The sequence below is a fragment of the Dermacentor silvarum genome, chromosome 1 (assembly GCF_013339745.2).
Source record: "Dermacentor silvarum isolate Dsil-2018 chromosome 1, BIME_Dsil_1.4, whole genome shotgun sequence".
NCBI classification, from domain to species: Eukaryota; Metazoa; Arthropoda; class Arachnida; order Ixodida; family Ixodidae; genus Dermacentor; species Dermacentor silvarum.
The window spans coordinates 132,025,817-132,051,984 of NC_051154.1; the positions used below are offsets into that span (position 1 = coordinate 132,025,817).

General features: G+C 42.5%; 1 protein-coding gene across 1 annotated transcript in view; it reads left to right on the top strand.

The window, feature by feature from the left end:
• LOC119436046 (RING finger and SPRY domain-containing protein 1) overlaps positions 1-26,168 on the top strand; it is a 74,598-nt gene that overhangs the window by 15,305 nt on the left and 33,125 nt on the right. Inside the window, exons 5-10 of the mRNA XM_037702784.2 lie at positions 2,478-2,536; positions 14,883-14,952; positions 17,731-17,871; positions 21,802-21,812; positions 23,214-23,318; positions 25,776-25,919. Of these exons, the coding sequence (XP_037558712.1) occupies positions 2,478-2,536; positions 14,883-14,952; positions 17,731-17,871; positions 21,802-21,812; positions 23,214-23,318; positions 25,776-25,919 (530 nt within the window). The remainder of the gene's footprint in view (positions 1-2,477; positions 2,537-14,882; positions 14,953-17,730; positions 17,872-21,801; positions 21,813-23,213; positions 23,319-25,775; positions 25,920-26,168) is intronic.

The window sequence follows — 26,168 nt, forward strand, 5'->3', positions numbered from 1 at the left end:
CATAGGTAAAAAAAAATTACTGTTTTACCAATACAGCCCAGATTTTGTGGGAAGATATATTGTTTTTCTGTGAATATTAAAATGTTTTTGTGGCATTTGTGTATTTAAAAAAAATGATGGTAAAAAAATGATGTGATCATATGATGATCATCAGATGTGTCAGGCCAGCAGGTGAAATCCAAAGGCCAGTTGAAACTTCTTTCCGAAGAAAACCACTGGTCACCATTGGAGGGTGCAAAATATTTTCAGGTAGAACTTTACACAAGCTAGAAACTGCGACATTTGTGAAGTACACAGTCTCAACCCGCCCCCTTTTTATCATGCATGCACGCGCACACACACTCATGACATAAGTGAAACTTCTGTTAAATTTGTGGAGCTAATCTAAATGAATTAAAACATAGAATGTTCATGCAATGCAAGGACAGCCTTTCAAACCAAGCCGCAGAAGGAGCTTCTACTTTCTCTGTGTATATGTTCATAATTATGCTAAAATTTTTCAAAGCCTTGGAAGTAGGCACAACATTACAAATAGAATTTACTGCAGAAAAGTCAAAGCTGCACTAATTAGACAGTAAGAAAATACTTGTTGACATTACATACCTGCTAACTCTCCCAAATTTTCCGGGAGCCTCCCAAATTGTGTCCACATCTTCAATTGTACGGACGCGACTTCAAATCTCCCGAAAAGTAGTCCCCACAGCACAGTGTGTGTGTGTGTGTGTGTGTGTGTGTGTGTGTTTCGTTCTGATTTTTTTTTTTCTTTACGCCCTATCACTATAATTATATTACGCCCTGTAATATAACCATGCAAGAAAGCAGCGCGGGAACAATTAGTCGCCAGCATGCACCTTGAATTGTGGTAGCGGCCGCCGGCACTACCACGGATGCGAGCAACCGATGGGCGCTGCCATATTGGATTTTCCGGATTGGCTCGTCTCTGGTTGGCTCATGCGTTTTTAGCAATCCAGTTGTTATGTGATCGTGAGTGCACTATGCTTTTGGCTTTGTCAGGTTGTCGAGTGAAGTGCGGAATGCCAAACTACTATTGTTTCCCCGAGTTTAGTTGGAGCAATAGATGGCGCTTTATGATATCATACACGACTGAGTTTCCGTGCTTTGTCACTTCACGGAGAGGTGACTAGTATGGACTCTGTACCACTTGCGCCGTTTCACCGTTTTACACGGTAGCGAAATTTTTTTTTTACCCTCACCCCCCCCTTGCACGGCGGTCTCCCGAATTTTTATGTTGCTAGGTTGGCAAGTATGACATTATGATTCAATACCGTGACTTATCTGTTAAACATGTGCAGTCACATGTCAGGCAGAACCCAATACATTCAACCTTGAATACATACACACATACACTTGTTCTTTTTCTTCAAGTAGTTGGGATTGGGGTTGGTGGTGGTGGCACCTGTTGGAAATTTTTGAACACTTGATTATTGCACTTCGTGCATCTTTACATACCGTATAGACTCGTGTAAGGGCCGCACTTTTTTTCACAATTTTGACAAGGTGCAGCCCTTACATGGGACCGAACATTTTGGTTTGGTCGCATGTAAGGGCTGCTACTAGATGGCTATAGATACTAGATGTCACTACTAGATGGCTTTCACCATCAAGTAGTGGCACGCGGAAATAAGCAGCGTGCAAAAATTCACCGATGCGGCGCGCATGGCATTGGGGTACCACACTCGATTGCTTCTCAGTTGTAAATTTTTATTTCCAAATTTTGGACTGCAAAGTTGGGGGTGCGGCCCTTACACGAGTCTATACGGTACTTTCCAGTGGCAGAGTTGATTGTGTGCACACATTATGTAGCATAACATGGCGAAAGCATGACGCTTTGGAAATAAAATGCTTCTCAGTTGGAAAAATTTCTAACAGAGAAGCAATCGCATTCAATACCCTAATGCCGTGCGCGTGCATCGGTGAATTTTTGTACGCTGCTTATTTCCGCATACCACTACTAGATGGTGAGAGCCATCTAGTAGTGTCATCTAGTATGTATAGCCATCTAGTAGCGGCCCACATACATTTTATGAAGGCAACTTGTGTGAGGTCTGTGAATGCGAAGGTAACTGTGGTGCAGAGGAGGAGTACCCAATACCTCTGTCCTGAAATATACTGCAAGACCTGCAAGACAAATTCCTGCCTCCACCCTGAACAGTGCTTTGAGCAGTGGCACAAAATAATTGGCTGTTATTAATGAAATAAAGAATTTATTATGTCTTCCTGCAAAGGAGTAGCACTTTTGTGTGGTTTTTGAAATTTTTTGGCCAGAGTGACAAAAGGGGGGGGGGGGGGGAGGTAAAAGGTAATGATTGCACATGGTTCACACTGTATTGTGGCATGAGGTTTTTATTAGTTTGCTTTCACCATGCAGGCACTTCAATGTGAAGTTCAGTCATTGATCTCTGGCATCTTTTCTTTTTTCTTCCTTTCGTTCCTTACTTTCCTGAATGCATAAACAGGACCAAGCAGTGTTGCACTTCTGACGGAAGATACACTTGAATACCTCATCGCAAATTTGGTGAGTGAATTGTGTTAAGCTTTATGTTTCCCTACATTTTCCCAACAAATTACGGGAGAGAGGTGAGTAACACAAGAGGAAATTTTTAAGCTGAAGTAACATAATGTGAAGACAGATGCTTATACAGGTAGAATATGACTAGTACTGCCCCAGCCATTGATTTGTTATGCCAAAGCATAGATGTGACTCTTGTGGTGACCTGCTACTGCATCTCTACTCTTGAAAGCTGACTGACATCTATTGCTTCCTGTCATGTTATGGTACATTTGGCTGGTCATTTTCGGGTGCTCCAGTGTGCTCTGACAATGCATTCAGCTGGTCAAAGTCGAGTGCTCGGAACACATTTGGCTAGTTCTTTCAGAGAGCCACACTCCAGCTCAAAGTGCTCGGAGGCACTCTTAACTTCAACCCAGGAGCACGACCAAGATCTGGCGGAGTTCCAGTCACGTGGTTCTGCTGTGTTGCATCTGCTGCAGTGGTAGTGGGCGAGTGCCTCGGCGCCTGTGCGCTTTGTTTGTTTACGACAGAAAAAGTGCTGACGTGCTTCCTCTTTTAGTGTCAAATTGCTTGGTTATGTCTCAACTCCCATGACAACACCAAGAGCAGGTTATCTTCTTTTAATCTGGCATGTCCTGCAATGGATGATAATGTGACATGCTATTTACTCTATTTAGTACCTGTCTATGCATCATTCTCTTGATACTCAACAAATGAAGAAAAAAAAATTGCAGCACTTCTTTTCTACTTTTCTAGTCCTTTGTCTGTATGCACTGTATACCACACATGGTCATATAAAACCAAGTAGCCACATTTCGGAAAAACATTAGTATTTGACAATTCTCGTCTAAAGAGTAATTTTAAAGGCCCTTCAAGTGTGCTAAGAAATGAGGCTAAATTGTAACTTTTTTTTTATTGTTGACTCAAATATGCCTTTTACACAAAAAGTCATAACTTGAGAAGTGGGAGCACTACAGGGATAGAAACAATTTGTTACTAATGTAAAATAAGCAAGTTATGCATTGAACTAGGATGTTTGCCATCTGATTAGTGTGATGCATGTTATTGCCAAAATATTAAAGTAAAAAAATATCTGCCATTTTGGCCATTTCAAATGAAGCATCATAAAATTTATTATTTGTTTTCAGTTATCACAGTTCACTACACAGCCTGATGTGTAAGGTAAAAGATTATAAAGTTTCACTGAGAGAATGTTTATTTGTAAAGAAGTTATCAGTGTCCATGTAACAAAAAAATGCAGAAAGTTTGGTTTTGAGATTTCACCCAGATGCATTTGCTGGCACTCTGAAAATTAACTGTAGTATAACTTTTGGACAAAAAGAAGGTGGAGACTTAATTCTGTCTGCAACACATTCTTTAAATGTCTGGGAATTTATAAAATGCGAAGTATATAAAATCTTCTTTTGTGAAAAAACATGAAGGCATTTTCAAAAGCATGACATGCATTAAACAAACTCAAAAATAAACATAACAATGCCAAAAGACTGCAAGTAGCATTAGGGGCACTGTGTGCCACTTCACTTCAAAGCATGCCCTGCTTTTGCCAAGCAATTCCTTTGCTTGCTTATTATTTTCTGCCTTAAAGCAACATGACCAATTTTCATTTTTATATGGCTGCCTTAATTTTATTTTTCTTCCGTTAGCAATGGGTATAAAATGAAGAAAAGAATGATAAAAACACTGTCTGCCCCTTTGTCTATGTAAAGGATCAAGCAGAAATCGAAGTACCACTCACAATGCACATCTTACCTGTCCATGGTATCTGTATGCCTTGCCTGCACCCAAAAATGACAGCTTAAAAAATCTTAATTAGTGGATATGGTGACAATGGTATGTCAGAAGAGTACTGGTACAAAATTTTCTTTTTTTTTTCTTTATTCATCATCCTCTTTAGCCTATTCTTATGTCCACTGCAAGACAAAGGCCTCTCCCAGTGATCTCCATTTACCCGTGTCTTGCGCTAGCTGATTCCAACTTGCGCCTGCAAATTTCCTCATTTCATCACCCCACCTAATTTTCTGGCGTCCTCGACTGCGTTTCCCTTCCCTTGGCACCCATTCTGTAATTCTAATGGTTCACTGGTTATCTGCCCTACGCAATACATGGCCTTCCCATCTCCATTTTTTTCTCTTAATGTTAACTGTAATATCCACTATCACCGTTTGCTCTCTGAGCCACACTGCTCTCTTTATGTCTCTTAACATTACGCCTAAAATTTTTCGTTCCATTGCTCTTTGCGCGGTCCTTAACTTGTTCTTGAGCTTCTTTGTTAACCTCCAAGGTTCTGCCCCATATCTTACCATGGTGCAATGATTGTCAAGTCAAGTCAATTGTACACTTCTCTTTTCAATGACAGTGGTAAGCTTCCAGTCAGGATTTCACTATGCCTGTCGTATGCACTCCAACCCATTTTTATTCATCTGTAAATTTCCTTCTCATGATCAGGGTCCCCTGTGAGTAATCAACCTAGATAAGCGTACTCCTGCGCGGACTCTAGAGGCTGACTCGCGATCATGAATTCTTGCTCCCTTGCCGGGCTGTTGAACATTATCATTGTCTTCTGCATATTAATCTTCAACCCTACTCTTGCATGTTTTCGGTTAAGGTCGTCAATAATTTGTTGCAATTCATCCCCAGTGTTGCTGGACATGACAATGTCATCTGCAAACTGAAGGTTGTTGAGATATTCGTCGTTGATCCTGACTCCTAAGCCTTCCAAGTGTAATAGATTGAATACTACTTCTAAGCATGCAGTGAATAGCATTGTAGAGATTGTGTCTCCTTGCCTGACCCTTTTCTTGATAGGTAATTGTCTACTTTTCGTGTGGAGAACCAAGGTAGCTGTGGAATTTACGTAGATATTTGTGAAGATATTCATATATGCCTGCTGTATGCCTTGATTACGCAATGCCTCCATCACTGCTGGTATCTCTACTGAATCAAATGCCTTTTTATAATCTATGAAAGCTATATAGAGATTGATTGTACTCCGTACATTTCTCAATTGCCTGAATTATGACATGGATGTGATCCATTGTATAATATTCCTTCCTGAAGCCAACCTGTTCCCTTGGTTGATTGAAGTCAAATGTTGCCCTGATTCTATTGGAAAGTATCTTGGTGAATATTTTATACAATACTGAATGCAAGCTAATGGGTGTATAATTATTCAATTCTTTAACGTCTCCCAACGCAATAGAGACACTAGAACGATACTTGGAAGGGACCGGGCTGGCCTGCTCGGCAGAAAAGTCTGAATTATTGCTATACAGGCCCACCTGAAAAGGACGCAAACCAAATAATAGCAAAGAACGGAATGAGCCAGAAGAAGCAGAAATACAACTAAGAACTGCAGGTGGAACACTCATGCCTAAAGTGGATAAAATCAGAATACTAGGACTAATAATAGAGGCCAAAGGCAACAACGGGGAAATAATCAGGAAATTAGAGGGAACGGTTTCTCAAATAATAAGATTAATCAAAAGGATATACTAACAAACACAACGGAATGAGAGAAAAAGACACAATAAGACTGGTACAGCCATTTGTCCTAAGCAGAATAGTATACGTAGCACCATACCTCAGATGGTATGTAGCTGAAAATAACAAACTAGAATGTATAATAAGAAAAGTATACAAGCCGGCATTAGGACTACACAACACATTGGATGAACTCATAGAAGCTCAGTGCATATCACAGTATAAAAGACAGTCTAAGACCAAGACAGGAATAAGTATATTAGAAAGATGGGGTATTAACTACCACACACAACACGGAGAGAAGGAAATGACAAGAGAGATCAGAAATATGATAATGGTTCCTATCCTGCCAAAGAACATGCATCTCACACAACATGAAGGATGAAGACAAAGCCGAGCCAAGGAGATGCAGAAAAGATTTGGACAAGATAAAGCAGCAGTTTTTGTAGACGCTGCTAGACTCAAACGCAGGAAAGGATTCACTGCAGTTGTAGTAAATCACAAAAAAGAATGTGTAACAAGCGTCGCAATAAAGACAGAATACAGTGTAGACTGCTTATAACGTAAGTCGCTGGAGTCGCGAATAACCGCACTATAAGCGGAACCAAAACAACTATTTTATTGTGATAATGGACACTCCAGGCGCATTTATGCCGTCGCTGTCACCATGCTCTAGGTTCCGTATTTTCTTACTAAATAAATTAACAAGCACAGTGTCACGTGCGCACAAGCAAACATGAACACATCTCGCTCGACCGCGGAAACGAACTGTCAAAACGCTCGAGTGAATTGACTTTCGTGCTATCATGCCTCTCGCTTCAACGCGACCTATAAGCGGCAAAAACACGGCGCGCGGCGGACTTTCTCCATCTCAGATTGCTTTCAAGATAGGGCCAAGGCGATCGTATCGCCGAAGTGGATCTTCACAGATTACGTCCTGCTTCGGTCCACTGAAACCGTTAACGCATTGCTTTGCTGGCGAAAATCCGCTCCTTCTGTTTGCGCCAGTCCCGAACGCAAGTTTCGGATTCTCCGAACGCCCGTGATGCGGCCCGATTTCCGTCCCGTCTCTGCACACATGATCACTTCCTTTTTAAATGCGGCATCATGATGAACTCGGTACTTCATGCTGATAGAGCAGACGCAGAGAATGTGAAGACAGACGGTAGACTATTGCCTAAGCATGTGTACTGCAGCACATGGAGAAGCTACGGTAGCTAGGCTCGAGAGTAGCTAGGCTCGACGTGCGTGCGAGGCGGCTATTTTGAAATGCCGACGGCTATATGGTAACGCAGATTTAGGGTCGTACTCGATTCTAACGCGCACGCAATTTTTGGACCTGTTTTATTGGAAAAAAAAGTGCACGTTAGATTCGAGTAAATACGGTATTTATGGCTTGAGAGGAGCGTTTGTCGTCTAGGTTCACTGCCGAACTTCCAGGCAGCCGCACTGTAACCGGTATTTCATGTCCCGCAACTGCACTATAAGCGGTACGCGTATACATCGAGTGCTATGGGAAATAACGGGAGATTGAAAAGATCATATTATATCTGGTCCTGCACTATAAGCGGTTACACCATGGGTTCTCAAAGTGGGTTCTGCGGAACCCTAGGGTTCCGCAGGCCTCTGCTCGGGGTTCCGCGAGCCACTGATAAATTTTCCGTGGCCCCGCGCTCGCCAATTAAGTGGCTAAAACAGCGAACAAGAAGTGTGCTCGATCCACAGAACTTCCATTACCCATGCCCGAGTGTCAAAAAGCACATCGCAGCACGTAATGGCAGTGCGTGAACTGCGTAGTAAATCCGCAAGCAGCTTGTAGCCGCCCAACCTCCGAAAATGGGCAGCGCGCCTAAGCTTTCGCACTTGAATCTCGGAGGCCGTAACTTACCAACATGCGCATTTTTCCCGTTTGTAGAAAGGGTAGGTACCGATAGCGTGCGCACTGAAGTATATGTCGGAGGAATAAAAAAAATAAATGGCGCGGAGCACCACAAATACGCGCCGCGAAAGAGCAAAAACAGCACTAGCGTCCAAAAACGAAGCGGCACAGTCCGCATCGCCATGGTACTCAGCGGCAATAGTACGCGATACGTGACTGACAGCAACGCCGGAATGCTTTGTGCTTATTTGTGCCCTCAAAGCCCTTATTGTTGCGTTAATCGCCTCGCGTAACACCGCGTTGGCGGTTAGCCGCGTGCTTCCATAAGTGCGTAGTCGCCATCTGTGATGGCGTCGATAGCCACCACAGTTTCGTGTTGGCTATCGACGCGGGGCAGGGTTCCCCGGAACGAACATGCTTGAGAACCCCTGGTCTATACTGTATACAGAAACAGCAGAAGAAACGGCGGTAGCACGTGCAATAACGCAAACGGAAGCATACATAATAATCAGTGACACTCTCAGGCAGCAATTCGCAACTATGCATATGGCCGAACCTCCCTAGAGTCACTACACATATTATTGAAAGAAGCCAAAAAAATAGAAGACAAACATGTTCAATTACTGTGGACACCTGGCCATACTCCGACCTCACCGGAGGATGGCGGAAACAACGAGGCGGCACATAACGCAGCTCGAGGGCTAACCGACCGAGTTGCAACAAACAATGGTGCCGTCAACTCGGGGGCCGCCGAAGAAGGTGAGGACGGAGATTGGGAGTGGGGAGACAGATTGGCTAAATACAAAGATATAACAACTTATTATAAAATGCAGAAGTGTGTTTATCCACCACGTCATCAAAACCTAAATAAATCGCAGTCTGTCCAGTGGCGGCAGTTACAAACGAGGACATACTGTAATCCAGTAATGTGAAATATACTACAGTTAAACCTGGATATAACGAAATTGACAAATGCCCGAAAAACTTCGTTTAAAGAGGATTTCGTTATATGCACGTTTGGCACGAAAATTCGAAAAAGAAACGCTTACCGTATTTACTCGATTCTAGTGCGCCCTCGATTGTAAAGCACACCTGTTTTCCATGACCAAAAGAGAGGAAAAAAAAATCCTTTACAGTACCGCGCATCTCATGCTTTCATACAGAAATACAACTATCACTCAAGATTTACTCCCAATACACTAAAGTTGCGATGAACAAAAAAGTCCCAGTTTCGCCCGAAAGGCGAAGCATCGATTGCGACAGCAAATTAGCAGACAGCTATACGAAGTAAGGATAGTAGTTTTATCGGCCGTATAAACTTGTAAACATTCGCTGTTTAACTAAATTGGTAGACTAATGCCTAAGCATACGTACTACAGCACATGGTCGAAGCTACGGGAGCTAAGCTCGAAGTGCGTAGGAGGCGGCTATATTGAAATGCCGATGGCAATCTGGCCAGCTGCAGCAAGCGGCGGGATCAGGTTTGAATGAAGGGAGGGCGAAAGGTCATGCCCGCGGCGGCAAGATCGCCGAGTCGAGGGATGCAGGCCCGCCTCTCGCACGCACGCACACGTGCTCTCGCCTCGCCGTTGCCGTGAATTCGAGCGCGCCAAGTGCGACACCGCCGCTTCGCATTCTATCGTGGTGGAGAAGGTGCTTCCGGTTGCTGCTCGCGCAAAAATGACAAAATTTGGGGCGAAATATCTAGGTTGTCGGCGGGGAAAATTCGTTATTTCGAGGGGGTCTCCCGTTGCCACTTCGTTACGTAGAGGTCTCAAATACATGTGCTTCTATGTAGTAATGGTGGGGAATAGAAAAACTTCGTTATGTGGAGGTTCGTTATAAGCAGGTTTAACTGTATATCCAGATATATACACGAAAAACTAGTGCAAGTCATGTGGCTCAAGAGCAACTCTTGAGCATATGCTGTGGGAATGCCAAGGGCTAACGAGTAGCAACGGGGAGACAGCCTCTAGCGAAAGCCTCCACGCACATTGATGTGCTGTGCTGCTCAGCTCAGCCCCAGAAGATCAACTGTGGGCAGTCCAGCAGGCCGATGACGCCGCCAGAGTCCGAGGGCTCGTGGCAGACGCCTAGGCAGTGTGAAGCCCACCCTATTAACTTGCCAGACAAAAATAAAGTTTTTACCTACCTACGTTAACGTCTCCCTTATGGATTAGTATAATATTAGCATTCTTCCAGCTATCTGGCACAATTGAAGTCATGAAGCATTGCGCATAAAGGGCCGAAATCTTTTCAAGCATAAGATCTCCTCCATATTTGATTAAATCAACTGTTATTCCATCTCCTGCCGCTTTTCCCCTTGTCATGTCTTCGGTAATCTTAGGTGGTAATCTCACTATGTGGCCTCAATTCCTCAAATATGTAATAAATCATGACCTATATGATCTTTAACATGACTAGTACAAAACGCATTTGAAGTGGAGCACGGATTCATGGCGTAAGGTGTACATTACTACCACCATGGAGTACTACCATCACGGAGGTGGTGGTAATGTATATCAAATTGCTTATGTGCAAGTTGGTCAGTCTGGTGAACTGCTTGCAGGCCCCTCTGCAACAGGCTTGCCAAAAGCAGGGCACATTAGGCACTCGATAGAATGGTAGAGGAGATGAGGCGAGAGGAGCACTATGTATTCTAAAGATTTCCGTATTGTATGCAGTGAAGGACGAATGAATGGCTGATATGGTGCTGTGGGCCTGCAGCCTTCTGTGACACTGTCATGGTGTGGCTTCAGCCACTGCACCAGCCTGATTGTTGTGTGCATCAGCAGTCTCTGTTGTCGCGTGACCACCACCTCCAGTTTACATGATGTAATGAGGAGTCCTGCTCAAAAGACATATGCCGCGAAGACATGTTCCACTTGCATGTCTGTTGAACTGGTCACATTAAAATATATAATTAAACATTTGTTGTGGATTCATAGAATTAAGGCCCTGTACCATGATTTTGGAGGTAGCAGCTATCTAATGAAGTACTTTTGAAGTAGTAAATATTGATGTTAGTTACCTGCAGGAAAGGTCATCTTAACAGTTCACAGTGCATATTGTCACTAGTGAGTGAAATGCAGTCCATGTATTGAAAGTAATTGATGTTGTACTACAATGTCGAGAAATTAGGTTATCGGTGGATACATAAGAGACCAAGAGGTGTCCTTCTCAAGACAGTGCAAATTTTGGCTGGCTGGAAGATGACTCGACTATAAAAAAGGGAACAACATGAGTACTGAACTTTGGAAGAATGAAGAGTATTGAAAAGCAGCCCTATGCTTTATTGCCAAAGGTAGCTTGTGTAGGCTTGAAAATACAAAAAAAACCTAAAGCAAGCGTTATTATCAAGATGAAATCAACCCATCAAACGCTTGCTTTAGATTTATTTGTATTTTCAAGCCTACAAATACAAAGAAATCTAAAGCAAGCGTTTGACGGGTTGATTTCATCTTGATAATATTGCAAAACCACAGTAGCGCACCGACGGGGGGGGGGGGGGTTTCGGGGGTTGTAACCCCCCCCTGAGGCCGACTTATGTTGCTCTTTTGTTTAACCCCTTTTCTTTCCTTGCTCATTTGAGTACTGCAACTAAGATGTAAGATGCGCAATCGTCTGCACACTCACAAAAATCCCATTTTTTGACAATTTTCCGTGAAGAAATTGAAATTAGTGCTATTTAGATGGTATTGGCAAACTGTCAACCCCCCCCCTGGCAGAGATCCTGGGTACGCTATTGCAACACCATGCCTTCCAGGGGCGTAGCCAGAAATTTTTTTCGGGGGGGGGGGGGTTCACCGGCCCGACAGGGGGGGGGGGGCAAGCTTCTGCTTTCCTCTACTTCACGTGATTGATAATAAATATCGGTAGTTTAAGCAGACTTTATACATGTATATCAAAGACATGGGACCGCCCCCCCCCCCCCTCGCGTGTGCATGTGCTTGTGAAGAAATTAAGTAAAAAGTAAAGTACGCTCAGTAAACACAGTAAGTACGACAGGTACAGTGGGCTTTTGGAGCAACGGTCTCTCATCGCGCCACTGAATGGACCAGTCTTCGAAAACGCATCATTGAGACGACCCGTGCGATCGGAGAAGACATCATTAATTGTTAATATCCGTTAAGCGTATATAGCGTCGTCCTCGTCGGGGCGAAGTGCGTTTCACAAGTTAAGGATGGCTATACGCGTGGAAATGCACGTGTGACCAAGCTATACCTACTCCCATAGCAATAGCTTGTTCGCTGCGTCTTTGCGCTAGAAAACTTAAATACGCGCAAAAACGCGTAAGGCTTTTTTTATTTTTTTCGAAGCTTTCGTCGCCCTGCTCCCTCATACGAGAGGGTTGCATTTCCTGCGACAAGTGCATGGGCCGCTGTGTCTTCCGCTGTCTGCGAGCGTGCAGCCGTCATTTACCTTTACGTCAACAGATTCAGAATTGTACAGAATATTTCACCGCACAGCATAGATATGGTATGTGTACGCATTTTAAGTAGTGCGTGCAACTCATTTCTGCTGCACTTACACCAGTGCAAACAGGAAGCGGCCTTGTACCTCACAGAATCTCGACTGATTGGTGTACTAGTGATGCAGGAATGAACTCCGGTCTTGTTCAGTGCATAGTGCACATAATCAATTTCTCAGGACGCGTGAACTCCGACGAGAACTGTCAGCGCCTGCAACAAGAGTTTACTTACGCTGTACTGCGCACAGCAGTAATTCATGCATGCTTGTCGGCTGTCTGTTTCGTGCATTCTGTTGCGAGTCGGTGGAATTTCACTGCTGTCATCAACCCCTTCGTGTGTACATTGCTGGTTTGGGATTCCACAACAAAACAGCAACTGCCAGCCTTCCGTAATTGCTGGTTTGGGATTCAACAACACAACAGTAATTACCAGCCTTCCGTAGGGGCGCAATCGCAAACAAGAGACGTTTCTCGCGCAGACTACGTTCGCACTTGGGAAGCGGCAAGCGGGCGGAAAGGCCAAAGCGGCCGGAAAATATTTTCCGCACCTGTCCAAGTTGTTCACATTTGTTTTGCTACCGTCGCGGCCGCCGCTGCCGTTTTCGTCCAGATCCATCTTGTTTGCGTACGTTTGTCGGCGTGGTCGCGCTCATTATCGCATTATTTCGAGTGGTATGTTCATTCTTTGACCCACATACCGTCATCAAAAGTGATCATTTTACGCAACTTCGCGTGTCATCTGCGACCTTCGGTAAATTCCTCGTTGGCGTTCCGTAATTCTCCTTACACGGGCGCTGTAGCGCTGAGTCACAGGTTGGTGCCTAGGCGTGATAATATTTCTTTAATAGCTTTTATTTACAAGTTGTAATAACATTTCATCATTTCGTATTGTCGGCGCCTCCAGGACACCAAAGAGGCAACGGGAACACCACAGCTAAAACCCGGGCTGGCCCTTGTGTTGGGGCTCGCCAAAGCCTGCACGTCCTACGTGAGACCTACGCTCCCAATCTATCGTCGCGACGAGAAAAGCACCCCGCGACTTCTGCAACATACTGTACACGTGCGAGGAGAATTATGGAGCGCCAACGAGGAATCTGCCTAACTATTGTCTGCCGTGGAAGTGGAAGAAGAAATGGCTTTTATACTTCTACCTACTTGTTTTCTAGAAATGTACAATGAATAAATGGAAGACGCAGACACCTCGGAAACGGCGGGGGTGGGTTCGCCTGGCTTTGCAAAAGCGCGAGAAGTTGGGTCACGCCAAGGCTTCGTTGCCGCACCTCCGGTCGCGCGACGTTGAATACTATCGCGAGTATTGCTGACAGTACGTTTTAGTGCCACTCTTGTCGTAGAGCAAGGGCTGGTTCTTGATCGCGTTGATCAGCAATACAGCCTACACTTTTGGTGCCATGTTCAATTTTACAACCGGTTGTTTACATGCTAGTGTAGCTTCCAGTGAAGCAGAACGACTTTCCGCTGGTTTCCGCTTCGCCATGGTGAAAAAATCGGCCCGAGACCGATTTGGCTCGCTGCCTGTTTTTCTGCCTGTTTTTCCGCCTAGGCAGGCAGATTTTTGCAAGATTTTGCCGCTTCCGACAGATTCGAGACCAAGTGTGAACGTAGCCTAAGATCCTGCGCGAGCGCGGCCTAACCGGCACCTGAAGGGAAGCAGCGGAAATGTATACCGGATATTTCGACCACCTGGGGTCTTTAACGTGCACCTAAATCTAAGTAAACGGGCCTCGAGCGTTTTCGCCGTCATCTAAAATGCGGCTGCCGCATTTGTTGCTTCATTTGTTGTGCATTTGTTGCTTCAGAATGCGGCCACCACATTCTCGCCCAAAACTTCACAGAGTGTCAAAGCCTTGACAAACACCGTGACAGTTTTTCACATATGCAGACATGATTCGCTGTAAATTACCAACCCAAACGGAAGCGCCCAGGAATGAAATTGTGATAGTAGCACCGGTTTCATGAATTATGTCAGCGCGAAGCGATGAGAACTAAGGGTGGGTAAGGGGGGGGGGGGTGCGGAAAAAATTTCGGGGGGGGGGGGGGTTGAACCCCCCCAACCCCTCCCCCCCCTGGCTACGCCCCTGATGCCTTCTTTCAAAAGTTACTTGTAAAGGTGTGATGAAAATATAAGAAGAAAAAAAAAAAAAACAAAGCCAGCATTAAACTGGCAGGCTTCATCTTGTATCAGTCACTTGTGTATGCCTAATGTCCATGTTGTCATCCTGTCTGAGTATTTTCTGTTATAACTAGCCTTTAAGCATTCCACCTTGGAATTCAAATTGTGTTTCACTCGTAATAGATCCAATAATAGGAGTAGGTGTTTCAGCTTTAATAGTGCCCTCAAAATCCTAATAAATCAAGCTTATGCTAGAGTGTGCAAAACTTGTACTGCTTTAGAGACTTGTTTAAACATTTGTATGTTATATAATGGCATCATTAGCATTGTTGTGTGTGTTTTCCATTTTTTCTCAATTATTTTGCAGGACCCCATCACATGCAACACACTTGTGATCTTGTTCTCACTTATTGCCTTGGAGAAATTTGCTCAAACAAGTGAGTTTTTGTGCAGCCTAGTCTGGTCTTTTTTGGCAGTGCTGTGATACAGAATTGAAAGTTCATAACTGTGCTATAGAGAGTATGTATAGTCCATGGTTACCATGCATCTATTTTGCTATGCACTCTGTTCACTAGGCACCTTGTGTTGTGGCCTGCCCTTGCTTTAAAGGGGCCCTGCAACACTTCATCAAAGTCGCAGATTACATTCCACATGAAAGGACGCAATTTTAGAAATATTTTGCAGCAAAAAGTATTTCAATGCGTTCAGTAGAAGCGGAGTAATCCACGATAAAATGTGCCCCCTAATCCCCTCCGTGGTGCTCCCGCTCCACCTTCATCGGCTTGCACTGCGAAGGCTATGGTGGAAAGTGGCGGTGCCCTCAACACTCTGCCCACTGAACGTAATGGTGGCGCTTCATTTAAACTTGGATTTGGATGTTGACGTGGATGTCACTACTTCCGGTTTTGGCACCTACAACACGTTAAACTCTGGCTAAACTCTGGAGATTGCCACCTACCCAGGCTCACCGAAGCTGCTCGTCATGAGGGTACCGGGTGCTGGGCATTTTTACCACTAATTGTCGCCTTCGCAGCCAACAACTGCACACTGAAGCCTGTCTCACACAAATTCTACAACTGCTAAAACAACAAATGCCATGTTTGCGCTGCGGGTCTACTTGCATTCATGGGAGTCGATGTGTGCACAAATTCTACACACAAAGCAAAAGATGTCCTGGAACGTGTAGACGCACACTGCGGTTGCGATCGGCAAAGCTTCAGTGACGCCAAACTCTTGCACTGTGGAGGAGGTGGCACAACTTGAGCCGACAAGGGCCGCTGAATACTGGACATAAAAAATTGATTATTTATGTGGATATTCCAATATTTATGTGGAATATCAATGCAGTGGTACTTCGTAATTTTTTAATACATAAAGTATCTTGAACATTGTTACTGTTGCAAACACTTTTGTGGCTTTTGATGAAGTTGGTATTGCTTGTGACGTTTTCACACATCTTGCCAATAGTCATATGAGGTCACCATGGCGTCATTATGCGCAGTTGAGATGGCTGGGGTTTGATGGAGCCACAGGAAAGCATGGCCGGTCTTTACAGAGGCACTGTACGTTCCCCGCTGTATGGAATTGAGTAATATTTGGCTCAGATGTTCATGGAAGCATTCTCCCACGTCTAGTATGATTTATTTACTATGCTTAAAGAGTGCTTCAGGGCCCCTTTAAATTTCTTTCATTTTTATGACTTCCTTAGTGTGCACTTTTCCTAAAGCACTGAATGCTTATAACACTCGCCGCGGTGGCTTAGTTACTATTGTGTTAGTTGCTAAGTACGAGGTCGCGGGATCAAATCCTGGCCACAGTGGCCGCATTTCGATGGGGGCGAATTGCAAAAACGCCCATGTCCCGTGCATTGGGGACACGTTAAAGATTTCCTGGTGGTTAAAACTAATCCAGAGTCCCCCACTACGGCTTGCCTCATAATCAAATCATGGTTTTGGCACGTAATACCCCAAAATTCAATTCAAGTGAATGCTTATTTCTGGTGAAGTAAACATTAGGTTGATTCTATGAGTGTCTAAGAAAGTACTGCATTTCCTGCTGAGAATTCAGGAGCTTCTTTCACAAAGGCACCTGCCTTTCATCATTCTCTGCTCAAAAAGTATTTTCCTTTGTGCACTGATACAGAAAGGCACTGCCGTATCTCAGCAATAAAGAGCATACAGTGCACTGTGGTCAGGTGTGCCCAGCCAGGAAGGGTTGGGAAAGGCAGTGAAGATACCAACGAAACTTGCCACCGTGCACCAGGTGTGGAGAATTGCTGCAGCAAGGAGTAGAGCTGATGATATGCTGGGGCTTGCTGCTTGGACGCGAGGACGATATGGGAAAAAGGACAGGGTGCTTACCGATGAGTTTGCTTCACGAACATGCATACAAATATGTTGGTAGTAATTGGAGGTTGGCTGTACGTCTAGAAAGCAGTGTGGTCTTTTCTTGGTGGCAGCATTTTGAAGAACACTTGGCTGCAGACAGGAAAGGGTGATAACAAGCTAGTGTCAAGTGAACACAAAACATGTACTAGGATAAGGGACATAAATAATAATGATTGGCTGGTGTGTGTATGACTGAGTCCCTTTGAGGTTTGTTTACCACAGCATTCTTAGGTTGTAACTGACTGTAGCAGTAGTAAATGTGCAGCTAAATGCAAAATAAAGTTTCGCTGAAATGTTGACATATGGTGGCAGGTTCACTGCATCCCTGATGGGCTTTAAGGCAGTTACCATAGTACAGTGGTAAATGTAAGCATTAGCACTGTGCTACCAACTGTCCCCTTTAGTTGAAAACTAAATTGCCTAGGTAAGAGGTAAAAGTTAAAAGAAAAAAAAAAATGGAGAGAGAAAGAGAGATTTGAAGTACATTTTACAGATTAGGTAGTGTAGGGCAGTAATAAGAAGCAGTATTGCAGTCCATGCAGTAATATTTAATGTTTTATATTTTTATAAGCATACAATTGTGAGTGATCAGGCAATAATGAAAGCTTGTGGCTACTAGTTTTCTCAAGGTTGCATGCGTGTGGTAATTCCATCTGTGACATGACAGTGCTTCAGTGTTTACCTGTCTGTTCTGTCACTTGTATACTTATGTTCTCTTCAGCTAATGAGCCACTTTTTGGATGGGAAAAAAAGAAATCAGGCGTAGTCCTGAGCGTGTGATGCACTTGAAGAAATGAGTCATATAGTAGTCTGTACATTGTAATGCAGGTGAGAACAAAGTAACCCTGGAAAAGCGCCTGTCGAGCCTACCAGAGAACCCTCTAGCGAAAATGGAGCCCTGGGTCAACAGTGAAGATTTTGTGGAACGTCAGGTCGGCTTCTGCGCCCAGTGGTGCCTGGACAACCTCTGTGAGTACTTAATGAATTTCACTTATACGAAAAGTGGCTTTGCCTGCATGTGTTTGGTGACAACCACAGTAACATGGCTTGTACACCTACTCAAACAGTAGCAGGAAAGTGTGTACAACCGTATAAATTGAAGCACGAACTGACAATATCTGATCAGCACTCCTGCTCTAAGTAACTACATGGAAGTTCAATGTGTAATACAGTCTAATGCCTTTATAACGAAGTGCTTGGGACCTACAAAATCCTTCGTTATACAAGTCACTTCGTTGCAAAGATCGAACACCGTACTGTTCACAACAGAGCAGCCTAAGCACTTACAACTAAAGAAAACATTTGTTTAACATGAATTTTAGAGAGACTTAGTGAAATAAGTCGCTGTTTTTTGTGCAGTCTAACAAATTTTGCAACTGCAGCCGACCTTATTGCACCGGGGTTCATGGCATGTTCTGCTGCAGAACATGGGTGCGACACAAAGTAATATTGCAGACCGTTGAATGCCACTGTATAGCCTCTTTAACCATCGTTCATTGTACAGGCCAATTCGTTGTAGTGGTCTTCGTTGTAGAGGCATTCGACTGTACTCTGTAGCCAGTTTATAAGTATGCAGTATTCCCAAGTGTACGTTCTAGAGTCTGAAATAAGCCAATGTTACATGTTCAGGGAAACCTGGAAATGCAACAATGCATTCAAGTTGTTTTTGACTTGTTTGGCGTTTGAATTTATGCTGGTGATGCACTTAATTTCCTGCATTTGGTGCCTCTTGCTGTCCGCATAATAAATTTCAGCACTGCTCAACTGAAGAGAGGTGAGGTTAGCTCATTGATTTTCCTTCTCTTAATGTGAGCTTTTCATTTCTCATTCTTTTTTGTCTTGGAACATGTGTCATGCTATTTCTTTTTCTTATGTTCACTAAAGGCTGCATATGTTATGAACTAATCTTGACTTAGCCAGGAACATGATCATGATGCAGAAAGTTAAGTACATTACCTGTGTGCCAAATACTGTAACAGTTCAAAAAGGTGAATCGACTTTTCATAAACCTTTTTTATCCTGCCATTTTGGAGGCACTTTGCCAGTAACATTTAAAGATGCTCAAAGCGAAGGGTTTGTTTGTTTACTTGTTTATTTGTTTTTACATTGCCAAGTAAAGGCCCTCTTAGAATGGTAAAAGAAATAATAAATATCATACACAAAATTATTATTTTTTTTTTGCCATAACTACCATGGACTGAGAGCAGAAATGATGCATAAGAATGAAGTGCCATGAAAATATAATCAAAATAACTGCAGGACACAAATTTAATCCACTAGTTTGAATGAGTAGTCCAGTAAGCATGTGTGGCAGGTGGCTGTGAATGCAGTTCATAGTTTGAGCAGTTGTCAAGTGTGCAGAGATTCTAGACGGAGGAGCTGCATGAAGTTGCATTCTGTGGTGATTATGCATACCTGCTTCCAGTTTTCCTAATGGGTTTCTTTTGATTACATAAATGTCCTGCTTCAACCATCTTTTAACGTTTCCTGTTCTGTCTCTGTAAAATTGGGTAAAACTTAAATGAGAAATGCTGTATACAATACTTAAAAATATTTGTTTGAGCAGTTTGTCTTTCACATTGACTACATTGTGTCTGAGGTTTAAGCATCAGCTATTAGAAGAGACTACACGTAAAAAACAGAAAAGAAAATAAGTGATATTTTGCTTGTTGGCCTCACCAAGTGGTATTGGTCTTGTCTGTCTTTCTCTGTGTATGTGCTTCAGTTTGCATCCCTCTTCTAATATGTAGTGTTTTATCAACTAGCTCAAAAAATATTTGACCCCTTACTGCATGAATTTCTATTTTCTTGTGAAAAAATTATACAAGCATTTCTTTATCTTTAGGTCACATATGCCTTACCAATTCAAATTTTTCTAAAAAAAACCACTTGGTCGAAATTTTTGAGCCAAGGTTGTCATGTATCATATGTGACACACCATGCAGTTACGTGTACATTTTATGGCTATTAAGAAAGACATTTCAATTGCAGAAAACTTGCAAGAAATATCTGCGTTATTGAAAAAACTTGAAGTGTTGCTTTAAAAAATCGACTGTATTTCTCGCAGCCCTTGGCAATACAAGCTTCGTTAAAATTTGATTACATTATCCCTAATTGACTAATTGATAGTTTCAAAATTTGGGCCAGGATCATGTACAGACCTTGGTTTTATGTCAATAATTGCGCTGCACAATTTTTAGGAGCTTGATGCAGGTCGAAGGAAAACATTCATCCTCTTCCTCCGAGAGTTGTTTATTGCTGCTGCTGTTATTAGCTCTTGGAATGCAGCAGGCCCCATGCTATCTTCATTGTTAAGACTGCTGGCATTTTAATTTTCTGACCTATTCATCACCAATATAAGAAAGAGTATACAGCTCGTAAAAGCATTATATTTTCCACAAAATTTGTTTTTTCGCGAGAAAGCAAATCTGCTTTCGTCTACAAAACAACCTGTAACTGCATGCTGTATCATATATGATAAAACAATTAATTCTTTCCTCATGGAACCACCCAAATGTCGTTCTCAACAAAAACATCGCAGTAGGCTAATAAGCAGTGAACAAACATGCTGGTATTTTTGTGCTGACTTGAACTGTATAAATAGTGTTACTTCTGTGCTTCAATGCATAAGACGACGTTTTGTTTAGAAAGTAACCAGAAGGTCAATGCATTTCTCCGCAAAGTTCGGGAATTAGTATCTCGAAACTGGTGTCATCCTGAGAATTTATTCCAAGTGGATCCATGTTGCAAACTCCATTGCTATAATTTGTAAATTGAAATGTGGGCCATAAGGTAATTAGCTAAAACTTAATTAGTGAATTTTTGTTGATTAGTCGATTATGCCATTCAATTTTTTTTTTTTTTTTGCAAGTAATGTCCGCCTCTTCGAGTAGACCAGCTCCTGAACTATAATTGTGCTATCTGCCACGGGCAACCTTTAAACATTTTTTCAAGTGTTTGCTGAAACACCCTGTATATATGAGAGTAGAAAGAAACCGAGGGGTTAGATTTTTTTTTTTTCATGGCCATATAAATCCAACAGACAATTAAACCCAGGAAAGCATCGGGGAAATTAGCTGTGGTTGAAATATAAATGTAGAAACTAATAAATAAAAGGTAAATGAAATTGGACGAAAAGATGGCTTGTCGCCAGTGAGAGCCAAACCCACAACCTCCGCATTATGCGTGCATTGCGTCCCAGTTGTGCTAAGGCGACGGCTGTCAATCCGTCCGCTAACTTGGGTATTTACGAGGCGTGTTCAAAAAGAAACCGAACTTTTCAAATAGCGCGCCAACCGGCAGAGGGAGCGCGCTGCGGCTACTGAGCGCATGTAGCGGCAGGTTTAGACAACTAACTACCATTTGCCACGTTTCGTTCTGACCGTTAGTTAGCAAGCTACAGCTGCTGAAGTGATCACATGAACAAGCTGTTCTTCGGATTAGTGCCGAAGGGACAATGAAGAAATTGGAAGAACAGCGTGTGGTGTGTGTGAAGTTTCATGACCACCACCACAATTACAGGAATTCTGCTGACGAAATTTATGCTACTTCGTGGTGTTCTCATGGAACTTGTCTACTTGTGTTTTTTTTTTCCTTACTGTGTGTGTGTATGTGTAAGGGAAAGAGAAATACATTTCCTTAGCAGATGACCGCATTGAAGCCTAGCACCTTTTTGCACAGTAACTCAGCTCTTGATACACCATCCTGCAACCATAAATAAATGTTGCCAAGTTTAAAGTTGCAGGTACAACTATGGCTCTAAATTATGTTATGTGCAAAATAGTTTATATATTTTTCATGTGTAGAGTGGAATGAATTATTGTAAGTTTTTTTTTTTTTTGTGAGTGACTTCTAATTGTTTACTCGTTCTTTTTCCTCACATGCAAATCACGTTTGCAGTCATACTTGAGGTGAGTTGCCGTTACCTCTTATTATACATATGCATTGCAGAATGTGGTACTGCAAATGCCCCTGTGTGTTTGCAGAAAATGCATTCTTCTACTCTCTCGCCACTGTACTAAAACATCACTTGGGCACTAATATTATGTGAGAACAGCATTTTTGCATTGTGTAAGGTCCAGCTTCCCCTGCACTCGAATTGGATGCACTCATCAAATGTCCTCAACAAAATCATTGTGGGTATCGTTGTCACCACTGTCAATCACATTGCCACATGCAATCACATGACTGCAGAGTTCTTATTACTGCTAGTGTTCAAAAGACATGCTGGCAAGAGTGGGTCAAAAATCAGTTTCATCAACTGAATACAGTATTGGCCCTATCTAGCCCTATCTAGAGGAGCCCCTTCTGCCCTCTCTTTCTGGTGCCATGTTTTTCCCTTTTCACTCTCTCTGAACAAACCTCCTCCTCATGTATCTTTCCTTGTCTACCATTTGCATAAGAATATAAGAATATTTATTTATGCACTGTACCCATGAACAGTAAGATGCCTTGATGATGATGCCACTTCAGTAATGTAGACAATTCAATAAATTGAGGAGGAGTAGGAATAAACGTTATTTATAGAAATAAGCTGACGGCGAAATCTTCCAAGGTGGGCGGCTCGCTAGTCCAGAATGCCGTGGGCCTGAGCTGATAGCTTGGCCCTGCTCACCAGACGATGCTGGTCTTCAGGGCTCGGGCTTGTCAGCTGGGCCTCCCACTGCTCGACGTTTGATCCGGTGATGTGTGGTGTCAATGGGTTTTGCCCACACTCCCATACCATATGGTAGAGAGTATTGGACGCAGAGCAGAAGGCGCACTTGTAAGGATAGCTCATAGGATACGTGGAAGTAAAGTAATAAAATTTTGCGACTGTCACGGGCAGATAGGTGGACTTTTGCTGTGCTGCCTGTGGGTTTCACATGTATGACTCTCGCTCTTTTATGGCGAACAGCAGTTATAAGCTAGGAAATGGGCCAAACATGTTAATTTTTTCGTGTAGTCATCATGCTTTGGTTCAGGCACTGCATGACCTGATACCTGACTGTGTAAAATTTTATCCAGAATGGGCCTGTAGGTGCAGTCCCTAATATCCTATTTGCACTCATTTGCATACTGTTTTGCCATATGTCATCACTGTTGTTTACAACAAAGAAGATAACTGGAGCAACAAAATGCTTGTTCTTTTGTGATGTAGATATTTAACTCTACTGCTCTGATTTTGATGTCTTGGGTGCTAGTGGGAAAGTGTAGAAAACCATAGCATCTCATGTAATCTTGTTTTTTAATGGCAAATTTTGTTTTTAAAGTATTGGTCATTAGTCTTTGTTCTAGCATGTCGGAGTGTTAACATTTGTGTATCGTTGCAGGGACGTCGTTACACATACGAGGTTACTGACCGAACTAACATTAACGCCATGCTCAACAGCAATGATGTCAGCGAGTATCTGAAAATCTCCTCAAATGGTCTCGTGGTAAGTCACTGCCATCATGACATTTCCATTCTGTTACAGCTGAAGGCAGTTTGACAGTGCCTAGCAAAAACTGCGAGAACTTGTAAGGATAATTAGTCCAATGTGGTTAAGCACCACCCAACATAAAGGAAAAGATCACCGCCTAAGCACTCCGTACAGATGGTTAACCAGCGAAGCTGAAACGTGCGGCCCCGGTGTTTATCACTGGGTTAATCCTGAGGGTTCATTAAAGTATTACTCAATTATGAGGTTGCACACACGTTCGGCTGCGATGGAGAGAGCAACGTCAATGTATGCCCGCAGTCCGCCGTTGTCGCTTGCGTTCAATGAGATGTCTCGAGTTTGCTCGGTGGTGTGGTTAGCAGCATTCGCCCGCTATTGTCACTTGCGATTCTTCGAAATTAAACTACTTCAAAATTAAATCTGTCCATTACGTAAGACAATGAATGGCTCATACCCCCATAAACGAGGCTGCCGCATTACGACGACAAAAAACAAGTGAAATTCTACGCTGGAATGATGAGCGGCAACGCAGCCAGCTGCGGAAGAAGACGACGACAAACGCGGGAGCAGTGGCACAAGTGCATGCTGTGCACGAGCACGAGCGCAACCCAAGGGGCGCCAACGAGCCAGCTGCGGAAGACGACGACGACGCTTGAGCCAATGCTGACGATCATAGTTTTCTGTGGACAGCCGACTAACAGACGCTTTTTCATTTCACCTAGTCATATAAAGATAAAGTGAAGCTTTATATGGCTAGGCAAAATGAAAATATAAAAATATAAAGCTTCACTTTAAAAGCAGTTAAGTCAAGCACCGAAATGAACATATCCTTTCTGCATGTTCAGGCTAAATTACTACATAAAATACAAGATCACAGAAAGCAGTGACATTTGAGAAAGGGTTTTCTCCCTTTTCTCAATAGCCTCCACATGTGTTTTGTAAGAAACTAGTTTTCCTTATTAGCTTTGCATAAAACAAATTTATTTCTTTTAATAAAGCCTGCATTTATAATCATAGCATGGTGTCATTTCACAATCCTATTGACAGATCTGTATGCTAGTGGTCACTTCATAGCACCATTAAATATATGATGGATTGGTTGATTGATCGGTCAATCAGTCAATCGATCAATTGGGTTTAACATCCCAAGGCATCACCTGAGCTACAAGAGGTGCCATAGTAGAGGGCTCTGGAATAATTTTGACCACCTGGGGCTTTCTAAGACATGTGCCTAAATCAGAGTACATGAGTGTTTTTGCATTCTGTCCCCATTGGAATGTGGCTGTGGCAGCCAGGAATTTAAACTGCAACCTTGTGCATGTTAGCAGAACACAGCAACCACTGAGCCACCCGTGACGGGTCATGAATAAAGAATGCTTATAATGCTTGCATATTAAGTGCTTTAAATAGCTTTTAAATGAAAATACATAAAATATATATTTAACCCAGTAGCCTGTTCTGCAATTTTTTTACCATACCATCTGTGCATCTCATTGACACGTATTGACTTCATTTTGTAATGCAGTATAAATTTTGACAAATGTGATGAAAGCACACTGAAAGATAAGGTACATACGTTGATATTATTTTTGCTTGCCACATCGAAAACTATTCAATACACTGTTATTCAATAACAGATGGTGGACCACTGTTAGAGGCGAAAGGAAATTGTGAGTGGAAGTGGTCACTTTTAGTATTAGTATTATTATTCTGTACTTATTTATTTATTATTATAATAATTCTTTTTTCAGCACAGATATGTAGATATGTAAGCTGTCATAATAGTAAATGTAATAATACAATAATAATAGTAAATAATAATAATAATAATAATAAATGTCATAATAGTAAATGTAAGCTGTCATAATAGGAAACGCTATATTAGACTTGATGGGACGACACAAGTCTTTTATTTCTAAAGTTTCAAAAATTTTTCTGTTTTTGTTTTTATTACTACACCCTGGCAAAGTTTAGCTGTAAAACTTAAGCAGACAAGAGAAATGGCATATATGAATATTTCATGGTGCATTTTTGCGCAGCTCAAGTTTTCCATCTGACCAACGTAACATAATAGTAATAATCAATCAATCGATCAATCAATAATTTATTCAATGGGCCCAGGTCTGGCACTGAGGTCTGGGTGCTGGTGCACAGGAAAACAAAAACTAATAATAATAATAATAATAATAATAATAATAATAATAATAATAATAACAATGCTTTATTTTAGAGATGATTTAAAAGGTACAATATAACATACAGTGTAATAGTCAGTGCAATAAATGCAAATGCCAAGGAAATGAAGTTAAAGTCAACTTCTGACCAGATTCAAAGTGAAGTGTGTAAAATGCACCTGGCCATAAAAGGTTCCAGTGCATTGTTTCACGAAATGCTAGATTTAGAGGAAACAAAGCCACAGATTGCCATGATGACTCTTAATTTTTCACCCTCCAGGCACGATGTGACGCATCATCATTTGAAAGTGTACGCTGCACCTTTCAAGTGGACTCTGGCGTCTGGTACTATGAGGCCTTAATTGTCACTTCAGGTGTAATGCAAATTGGCTGGGCCACCCGAGAAAGCAAGTTTCTTAATCACGTAAGCATAGTCTTGCTCTGCTCACTTGTTTTCTTGCTATTTAATGATCTCTGCATTATCAGACTTTTCTTTAAGACATATAAATGTATGTTCATCTTAACTGATCAGATTATCTAGGATTAAGCCCAAGGGGGTCAAGACATGTATGAAAGCTAAATTTCACTAAGTTCATATGAAATTAAGGTTGCTGCAGTATGTTTAAGTTACTTTGCCATTCTTGTGGTCTTTATAAAAATTGGATGCACATGT